The 11,097-nt window shown below is 42.0% G+C and overlaps 1 protein-coding gene across 2 annotated transcripts in view; it reads right to left on the minus strand.

The window, feature by feature from the left end:
- The window catches only part of SLC37A2 (solute carrier family 37 member 2), a 66,672-nt gene that overhangs the window by 27,494 nt on the left and 28,081 nt on the right, over nucleotides 1–11,097 (minus strand). For both annotated transcript variants that reach the window (XM_067470697.1, XM_067470696.1), the window contains exon 5: nucleotides 7,493–7,628. In XM_067470697.1, coding sequence (XP_067326798.1) covers nucleotides 7,493–7,628 — 136 coding nt within the window. The remainder of the gene's footprint in view (nucleotides 1–7,492; nucleotides 7,629–11,097) is intronic.

An 11,097-nucleotide genomic window follows, 5' to 3' on the forward strand; every position in this document is an offset into this window, starting at 1 on the left:
TGATTTCTTAGAACAGCTCAGAAGAGTTACTTGCATAGACTACAACTCTCAGAATCCTGTAACCGGCATGGAGCACAATGTGGCCATCTTGGCTGGGATTTTTGGGAGTCCAAATGAGAAACACTTCTGAGTTATGCTCCAAAGATCCATCTCCAGTCACAATTCAAAGTGCTGTTGATGAACCTCGGACCAGGTTACCTGCAGATAACATAGCAGCACAACAACAACAACAACAACTTTGGATCCTTTGGTAACTCACTGTACTTATTTGCAAAGTCTTTGCTTGTCAATTACACTGTTCAACGGAGAAAAAGTTGCGGGCCTGAAAATAGTTGTTCTTTTATGATTTTGGGGTGCTGAAAACGAAAATGACATTTAAAAATGTATATTGGCTCTAGTTTTTATGATATAAGCAATCACGTGATCACGTATGGTTGAAAAAATGCATGTTGCGACTTACACTATGGAAGATTCTAGAATATTCAAGACAGTTTGATGACGCAGTATTCGTGCCGTGTGCAAAAGCCAGAAAGCCCTATATAAGGCCAGACTTTTGAACGGAGAGGGTCAGTCAGTTGAAGACTGAGACAGTATCGTTAAACATCGTTTTACATTGTTCTTTTTACTGTAGTTATGCCTCGCACGTGTGTAAATAAAGCCCTATGGATAAAAGATATCAAGGCCAATGGACTCCGTCAATGCTGTCAGACTCCTGCCGGAGCATTGTAAGAGACAATCCTTTCCTTGACTACAAAAGAAAAGTCAAGAGAAGCAAACAGGATATAAACTAAAGTCACGATTATATCCTTTCAGACTTTTCAACTGCATTAGGCCTACTAATATAGTTTCTTGCTGCACATAACATAAACAATAGACTAATTAAATAAATATTTCTCATGTATAAACTATTGGCAATTTAGTAAATATTCATGGTTTATATACATGCAGTAAGGTTAAGTGCATTATCATAATATTAACGAATCACCTATTGTGGAGAAAATTGAAATAGCTGTTGCATAAAAACCAGAGCCAATTAACACATTTAATTATTATATTTGAATTCAGCATGTTAAATTTATTAAGAAATGGCACATTTCGTTTCCGCAACTGAGAAAAACTGAAAATTTGTAGAACAGTGTTACTGGATCCAGTGACCTTGAGATCTTGTGTCACAACCTCTAACCTGAATCAGGGAGGCTTCTAGGACACAAAGCCTATTTGCTCCACCCCATCTCCCTGCTCCGAGTTTCCTTATGCACAAACCTTGCCAAACTAACTGCACAAACGAGTTGGGAAGCTTGAAGCATGGATGTGAGGGAAAGGCATGCATCCCTGATTTGTCACAGTTTCAAGTGATGGATGGAAGTGGGTAGGAGGAAAATACAACCAGGCAGATAACTTGCCTAACTGCTTACAAAAATAGTCCAGTGCAATGAAACACAGTGGGTGTGGTAAGAAACTTTTGATCTCCAGACGATAAACACAGAGAAGATACTCTAACTGTCCTGTTCTTCAATGGACAGTGTTTGCACAGGGTTCACTTCCTTGTAGCTCTACAAAGTAGTTGACCTAGAAGATGATGGAGGAAGTAGAGTACACCCCAAAAGAGGAGGAATTGTGGTGGTTCCTCTGTTAGTGAGGTAGCAAATCAGCTCCACATTTCAATCTGAACTTTTAATGAGCCATAATAGGTGTTTGACCTATTTTGGGGACAGTGATAAGCATCTTGGTTGACTCCTTTCATAATGTTTAGACTAAAACGTTTCCTTTCATAATGTTTAGACCAGCGTTTCTCAACCTGGGGGTCGGGACCCCTGGGTGGATCGCGAGGGGGTGTCAGAGGGGTCACCAAAGACCACCAGAAAATACATTATTTTCTGTTAGTCATGGGGGTTCTGGGTTCTGTGTGGGAAGTTTGGCCCAAATCTATCGCTGGTGGGATTCAGAATGCTCTTTGATTGCAGGTGAACTATAAATCCCAGCAACTACAACTCCAAAATATCAAGATCTATTTTCCCCAAACTCCACCAGAGTTCACAATTGGGCATATTGAGTATCCGTGCCAAATTTGGTCCAGATCCATCATTGTTTGAGTCCACAAGCTCTCTGGATGTAGGTGAACTACAACTTCAAAACTCAAGGTCAATGTCCACCAAAACCACCAAAACCTTCCAGTATTTTATTTTGGTCATGGGAGTTCTGTTGGTGGAGTTCAGAATACTCTTTTATTGTAGGTGAACTATAAATCCCAGCAACTACAATGGCGAAATGACAAAACCAAATATCCCCCCCCCCCCAACCCCACCAGTCTTCAGATTTGGACCTATCACTATTTGTGCCAAATTGGGTCCAGTGAATGAAAACACATCCTGCCTATCAGATATTTACATTCTGATTCATAACAGTAGCAAAATTACAGTTATGAAGTAGCAACGAAAATAATGTTATGGTTGGGGGTCACCACAACATGAGGGACTGGATTAAGGGGTCACGGCATTAGAAAGGTTGAGAAACTCTGGTTTAGACGAAAACAGATAGTGTCCCACTGACACGAAAGCTCCAGTTACAGATTCTTCCGTGGAAGCAACTGAATCTTTCAGTCTATTTGAACAGTGGATTTTGAGGACGGTAATCCAAAAAGTAACTGTTCCAAGATCTGGTTTGGACAAAGGTCTACACCAGGGGTACTCAAACTAAGGCCTGTGGGCCGGATATGGCCCTCCAAGGTCATTTACCCGGTCCTTGCTCAGTCAACCTAAGTCTGAAATGACATGAAAGCACACAACAACAACAACAACAACAACAATCCTATCTCATCAGCCAAAAGCAGGCCCACACTTCCTATTAAAATAGTAATAAGTTTATATTTGTTAAAATTGTTCTTAATTTTAATTGTGTTGTTGTTGTTCATTCGTTCAGTCATCTCCGACTCTTCGTGACCTCATGTACCAGCCCACGCCAGAGCTCCCTGTCGGCCGTCACCACCCCCAGCTCCTTCAAGGTCAGTCCAGTCACTTCAAGGATGCCATCCATCAAAGTGGTCAATTGAAACATTCACACCTAGTTCCAACAGACAAGAGTTCTTTGTCCGACCCTGGACATTCCACAGATATATAATCCCAATTTTCCTAGTTCCAGCAGACCTCACAACCTCTGAGGATGCTTGCCATAGATGCAGGTGAAACATCAGGAGAGAATGCCTCTAGAACATGGCCATGTTGTTCATTCGTTCAGTCGTCTCCGACTCTTCGTGACCTCATGGACCAGCCCACGCCAGAGCTCCCTGTCGGCCGTCACCACCCCCAGCTCCTTCAAGGTCAGTCCAGTCACTTCAAGGATGCCATCCATCCATCTTGCCCTTGGTCGGCCCCTCTTCCTTTTGCCTTCCACTTTCCCCAGCATAATTGTCTTCTCTCTCTTCTCTTCTCTAATTTTAATTATTGTATTGTTTTTAAGTGTTTTTTGACCTACAAATGAGATATGTGCAGTGTGCATAGGAATCCATTCATGTTTTTTTTTTTTCAAATTATAACCGGCCCTCCAACAGTTTGAGGGACTGTGTCCTGGCCCTCAGTTTAAAAAGTTTGAGGACCCTTGGTCTACACCATATCCGGCCCAGCTTACCCGTCCAAACATATCTATCTCTATGACCCACCTTGGAGATTAAGAACTAACATCGATTATGGGGTGAATGAGACCATAAGAAGACATAAGCAACTTAATGCATGTACCTCTGTCGACTGAACTGGAAGCCCAAGATTTTATTGTATTATTATTATTATTATTATTATTATTATTATTATTATTATTTTCTTCTCTTTTCTCCCATATGACTTCCATATGGACCTTGGGTGGTTGATTTTGCTTTGTTTTGGCTGATCCACTCCCCCTCTTCCCCCTCACTATCCTACCCATCCCTACCTTTTATTTCCTACTTTCCTATCATGTTGATTGTTTCCCCTCTTTCACTGTTGAAGGAAAACTCAATAAAAATTATTTATATATAAAAAAAGTATCATAGACTACAATTTTTTTCCTTTGAAATTGTTATTTATTTATAACTAAAAATGGAGCTAACATAATACAGCTTTTTTCCTGGCTGAATTTCAGACCTACACAGATTGATATCCTTTCGGAACTGCATCTTTTTTCCACCCCAGAACTGCATTTTCCCCTCCTGTATATGTTTATTTGCACATTCCAAATGCTTGCAGTACAAGAGGAGGAAAAAAAATCCTATCTCCAAACCCTTCTCGGAAATTCCAGAGTCTTAAGCTGGAATTTTACTGAATCACCGGTTTTTAATGAGCCACAAACACGAGGCCAGGCTGCTCAGACTATATCTAGTAACATTTCCCCCAGTAACTCCTGCATCATCAAACCCAATAATATCTCATTTGGCAGCAGTGACACATTCAGACAGACACAACAAGGACGGAAAAACAGGCAGCATCCTCTTCTATTTTTTTTCCAATCGCTAAATATGTTTGCCCAGCCTGAATCAGAACGGAACATATGGAACAATATTTCCCATCACGGGACAAATGGAGCAAGGAGGAGGAAACACACACACAATGCTTAATGGGGCAAACAAAAGTCAAGGGAAGTTCAGGGGAAAAAAAATCTCGTCAATGTGAATTAATGAGGGACTACTGAGAAAGTTGGCCCTAACTGAAGTACCTTGGATTATTATTTACAGGTTTCCATGTGGTTTTCTTGAGTGTTTTGAGAGCAACACTAAAAAATGGGAATACCAGACAAGAACCAATCAGGGCCAGCCAACACCTCCCCACAAAGGATTCCCCCAGGCAGCAACCACCCAGGCTTTGAAGCTCCAAGGCCATTAAATGATTTTATTATATTATTTGTTTTATTCTGTTATTTTATGTGTTTTGCTGTGATGTAATTTTTCTGTTGTTTTTGTTTCTAACTTTGCTGTATTATTTTTGGGCTTGGCTTCATGTTAGTTGCCCCAAGTCCCCTTTGGGGAAATGGTGGCAGGTATAAATAAAGATTATTATTATTATTATTATTATTATTATTATTATTATTATGTTAATCAAGGTGGCCAATTACAACATTCACACTTGCTTCAAACAGACAAGAGTTCTTTCTCCCACCCTGGACATTAGTCCACAGATATATAAACCCCAGTTGCCTAGTTTCCAACAGACCTCACAACCTCTGAGGATGCCTGCCGTAAATGTGGGGAAAACGTCAGGAGAGAATGCTTCTGGAACATGGCCATACAGCCCGGAAAACTCACAGCAACCCAGTTATTCCAGCCATGAAAGCCTCTGACGACATGAAGAATGGACATTTGGGGAGGTAGAGAGAAGTGGCTAACTTCCCTTCTCCTTTATGTAGGGCCCTGAACTTTGGGGCCCTTGCACTGTTAGTTATTCCCTGGGATGTGGCTAACCTCATTTGACTCTATGGAAATGAGGCAGGTAGGAAACTAGACGCTCACATCTCTCGCCATTTTACAATGACCCTACAAAGGCTATCTGGTCTCCCCAAGTAATTATCATCAGTCATGCGATACTAAGTTCTATTACACAGCCCAACACAAAGCAAATTGGGGTGTCTTGGTTTTCAGGTCTGTTCCTAGAGTTCTTTGGGGTGCTGATTCAGAAAAAAATTGGTTTGATAGACCACATCAGCTCTGGTTTCTAAAACATGGTTATCATAGTTTTCTGTGGGCAAGCAGATGAAGAGTGGGACTGTGGCACAGCTGGCTCGGAGTCAGCTGTATTAGATCACTATTGACCGAAATGTCATGAGTTCGAAGCCATCCCTGGTCGGAGTGAGCTTTCAACCATTATGTAGCTCGCTGTTGACCTTTGCAGCTTGAAAGACAGTTGTATTTGTCAAGTAGGAAATTTAGGTACTGCTTATGCGGGGAGGCTAATTTAACTCTCGGTCCCACTGGCCTCGCAAGCGCGTCTGGTGGGGACGGGGGACAGGGCCTTCTCGGTGGTGGCCCCTCGACTCTGGAACTCTCTCCCATAGGAGATCAGAACCGCCCCTTCTATCCTGACATTCAGGAAGCAGGTGAAGACGTTGTTATGTAGACAGGCATTCGATGAGTGAGCCAACACCCGGAGATATGGATGGAGGATGATGAACATCAAATTTAGTGGGACGACTGACCACTGTATTTATTGAATGTAATTGCTGTTTTGCTGTTTTAATGTTTTATTGCAATATGAAGTATGATGTTTTATTGACTGTATGTATATTATGGTTGGAAACCGGTCTGAGTCTCTCAAGACAGGTGAGAAGGTCGGTATAGAAAACTTATAAATAAATAAATAAATAAATAAACAAACTAATTTATGGCATCTTAGACATCTCCAGCAACACCCTCCAGAATACCCTCATGAAAGCTGGAATGTTAAATAGCCTCTGTGTTTGTCTATATATGTTGTGTGTCTATGGCATTGAATGTTTGCCATGTATATGTACATTGTAATCCGCCCTGAGTCCCCTGCGGGGTGAGAAGGGCAGAATATAAATACTGTAGTTAAATAAATAAATTTGTGCCAAATTTGGTCCTGTCGACCTTTGCAGCCCAAAAGACAGTTGCATCTGTCAATTAGGAAATTTAGGTACCGCTTATGCGGGGAGGCTAATTTAACTAATTTACAACGCCATAAAAATCTTCAGCAAGCATGCAAAAAATGAGGAAGTACTCCATCAATGTCACAAATGGACAGTGAAGTGACAGCTCCCCTGGTGGCCAGAATACCTTCATGAAGCTGGAATGTTAAACGGCCTCTGTGTGTCTGTCTATATATGTTGTGCGTCTATGGCAATGAATGTACATTGTAATCCGCCCTGAGTCCCCTGAGGGGTGAGATGGGCGGAATATAAATACTGTAAATAAATAAATAAATAAATAAATAAGGCATATGTTCTGTATCTCATAAACCTAAAGCTGATAGGGGAAAACTGGTGCCATTTTTGGAATCAGTAGGTCAAATATACCCAGGAACAGGGCTAAATTTGAGGCACCAAAATGTGTGTTGACCAGTGATAGATACCAAGTGTCAAAGAACAGAGGTGGGCAGAGGAGATCCTTGGCAGTTTCCCCTTTGGTAGCCCCCTTTCGTCCACAGTGGTCACAGTTCTTGTAGTGTATTGTCGAAGGCTTTCCTAGCTGGAATCACTGGGTTGTTGTAGGTTTTTTCGGGCTATATGGCCATGTTCTAGAGGCATTCTCTCCTGACGTTTTGCCTGCATCTATGGCAAGCATCCTCACTACCTCTGAGGATGCTTGCCATAGATGCAGGCGAAACGTCAGGAGAAAATGTCTCTAGAACATAGCCATATAGCCCGAAAAAACCTACAACAACCCAGTTCTTGTAGTGTTTACCATTTTAACTCCCCACAATACAAGGCACTGGACCACTGGGGGAAATTCAACAGGCCCAATGATAGATCTCACAGAAAGCTCAATGTTATGGGCAGACACGATGGATCTCCATACCTGTACGAGGACAAAGTACCAAAGCTGGTGGATATTCCAGTAGTAGCCCAAGCCAAATAAACATGTGAACAGGCCACTCAGCAACATGCCTCCGGAGAGGTAGTATCGCAATGGGAGGCGCTCGCCGAAAATGCCACTGCAAAAGAGAGGAACAAGCAGCACATGAAACACAAGAGCTTTCTTCACTGAGCAGAAACAAACAGTCAAGACATGGAAAAGCTCCTAGATTCAATTCCTAATATCTTCAGTTTAGTTGTAAATGATTCTAAAGTTAATCATATGCTGCCTATTTTTTCTAAGCGTGCGTCTGCACTGTAAAATTATGGAATCATAGAATCATAGAGTTGGAAGAGACCTCATAGGCCATCCAGTCCAACCCCCTGCCAAGAAGAAGGACATTTGCATTCAAAGCACCCCTGACAGATGGCCATCCAGCCTCTGTTTAACAGCTTCCAAAGAAGGAGCCTCCACCACACTCCGGAGCAGAGAGTTCCACTGCTGAACGGCTCTCACAGTCAGGAAGTTCTTCCTCATGTTCAGATGGAATCTCCTTTCTTGTAGTTTGAAGCCATTGTTCCGTGTCCTAGTCTTGAGGGCAGAAAACAAGCTTGCTCCCTCCTCCCTGTGACTTCCTCTCACGTATTTATACATGGCTATCATGTCTCCTCTCAACCTTCTCTTCTTCAGGCTAAACATGCCCAGCTCTTTAAGCCGCTCCTCATAGGGCTTGTTCTCCAGACCCTTGATCATTTTAGTCGCCCTCCTCTGGACACATTCCAGCTTGTCAATATCTCTCTTCACTTGTGGTGCCCAGAACTGAACACAATTTAGTTTGACTGCCATGTCCCAATGTTATTGAATTAAGGAGTTGTAGTTTTACAAGGTCCTTAGTCTTCTCTGCCAAAAAGTGCTAGTGCCTTGTGAAACTACAACTCCCAGGATTTTAGAGCATTGAGCCGCAGCAGTTAAAGTACTATCAAACTGCATTTTAAAGACTAAATGCATAAATGTTATTTATGGATGACATAGCAAGAAAAGATAAAGGTATAGGTATTGTTGAATATTTTTATGGCTAGAATCACTGGGTTGTTGTAGGTTTTTCGGGCTATATGGCCATGTTCTAGAGGCATTCTCTCCTGATGTTTTGCCTGCATCTACAGCAAGCATCCTCACCTGTGAGGATGCTTGCCATAGATGAAGGTGAAACATCAGGAGAGAATGCCTCTAGAACATGGCCATATAGCCCAAGAAACCTACAACAACCCAAAGATTAAGGTTTCCCCTAGACACTAAGTCCAGCCATATCCTACTCTGGGGGTTGGTGCTCATCTCTATTTCTAAGCCAAAGAGCCGGCATTGTCCATAGACACTTCCAAGGTCATGTGGCTGGCATGACTGCATGGAGCGCCGTGGATGTATGGATGACATTCTCATTCAATTTTATTCACAGAGTAGACCAATTGGTATCAACAAGGTTTACATAAGTGGTGACTAACATGACCCATTTAATGAAAAGGACCAACTCTAGTTGGGACTCACTACAGAATTTCGGCTTTAAACAGTTTTTAATTGAATGTGATTAATTTGTTTTTAAATGTATGAAATTACTGGTTTTTATTGTATATTTAATTATGTATGCATTGGAGGCATCAAATTGTTGCCGACTGGAAGCCGCCCTGAAGTGTGGGGTACCAATATCTGAAATAATTAATAAATAAATAGTTGGGATTTCGACCAACAAGTCGAAAAAGAATAGGAAAATGCCTCTATTGTTATACGGTTCTTCTCTTTGAAATGCAAGAGAAGCCGTGAAGTTATAAGTACGGGAAATCATTTCTGCAAGAAGTTGGGACTTCTCCTTCTCTGGCAGTATTTAAGTGGAAGTTGAATGGCTACCTTTGAATGATGTTGTTGCTGGCTTGCACAAAGGGCTCAAAGACATGCTTCAAGTCTCTCTGTTCTGGAACAGCTGTTCCAGGAGCTCCAATTTTATTTGCTTTGAATTAAATGTCTGTTTGCAACCCCAGGCTTGGGATTTTGCAGCAGGGTGGCTTCTTGTTATAGTTTGCAATCATAGGGCAAGCCACATGTCAATTATCATTAGGTTCCTTGGTCCCGCCCCTTTTTGAGTTTTGGAGGGAATAGGAGCCTTTTTGAGTCAGTCCACACAGAGAAGCCTTTCGCACAGGACATAAAAGCAAGACCTCCTGTAGAAAGCTTCGTCTTCTACGGCTTGGCCGGGGAGATATACAGCCTACGGCTTGGCCGGGGAGATATACAGCCTACAGCTTGGCCGGGGAGAAAAGGCCCCACAGCTTGGCTGTGGATTTTGCAGCCTTACAGCTCTTTCACTGAGGGTCTTCAGCCATCCATCACAGCAACCTGAATTCCTTCTTTTCCCCTGGAAGTCTACAAAGCTCTGCTTGGTAAGGGTTGCTCGCGGAAGCCAAACGCAGTTGGTACCGGGTGCAGGGGCTCCACGCCAACAGAGGCAAGTACAGACTGCCCAGATTGGAAGTTAAGGATTTCCCCATTAGTTATTATATAGTTATGAAGATAGTGCCTGTTCCCAGTGAACAAGATTGCAAGAGCCTATCGACTGTTAAGAAAGTTTTAAAGTACCTGTTTGTTTTTCATCAATAAAGAACTTTGTTGGACTTACTTTAAGCCTCTACAGAACTTTGTTTTGGGGAGGTCCAAGGGCCTTTAATCTGAGGCAGCCCCCGCGTCCCATTGGGCACACAGAATTTATGTCCTGTCTACAGTCATATGCACAGGCCCAGCGTGCGACAGCACACTCTCACTTTACCGGATAAGACTTTGTTTTTTGATTTGTTTAATGTCCTGCCTTTCTCCCATTACAGGATGCAAGGAAGCATGATGTGATTATGACTCTTCTCAACGAGACATTACAAACAGGAACTTTTCCATACTGTTGATTTCAATGACATTCGACCCCTGACCATTTCCAGACAGCAGTGCCCAAACAGCCACCGAAAAGTCTTGCCATTTTTTAGGCCAACTTATTTTCTGGGAACTCTGAAGCTATAGACTATATCTAGATGCTCTTTCTTAGAAACTGCGGCTGACGTGATAGACTTTATCAGGTTCTTATACTTCTAAAAAAGTTGTATTTAATAACCCAAACTGAACACTTTGTGGTCTAATAGTTTATTCTGACACGATTAACAATCTGCCTTATCAAAGCCACCTTTGTTTGCCATGTCATTTGTGAGCCTCATTAGCAAATTGTGAGAAAGAAGGTGGTTCCCGGTGCAATTAGATTAAAGGTGAACGGAAGTGATTGCACGCCAAGTGTTGTTGGATTGCAACTCCAGATAATCAACTACCAAGTTTGCAAAATTTGTGTTTTTTTATCTATTTGTTTGTTTTGTTCTGTTAGAAATGTAATACAATGGTCTGGTTGCTGATGACATGATAAATAAAAATAAATAAACTCCAGATAGCAGGGTCAAGAACGAAAGGGATAGGGATGGCAGTCCAACAACATCTGGAATGCCAGTTCTTCCTCGCTGCTGCTTAGTTTGAAGCAGTGTTACAGAAGAGTAAATATTAGCACATCACTAGTTCGCTCTTGGTTTACC

Source organism: Anolis sagrei, chromosome 7 (assembly GCF_037176765.1).
Source record: "Anolis sagrei isolate rAnoSag1 chromosome 7, rAnoSag1.mat, whole genome shotgun sequence".
NCBI lineage: Eukaryota > Metazoa > Chordata > Lepidosauria > Squamata > Dactyloidae > Anolis > Anolis sagrei.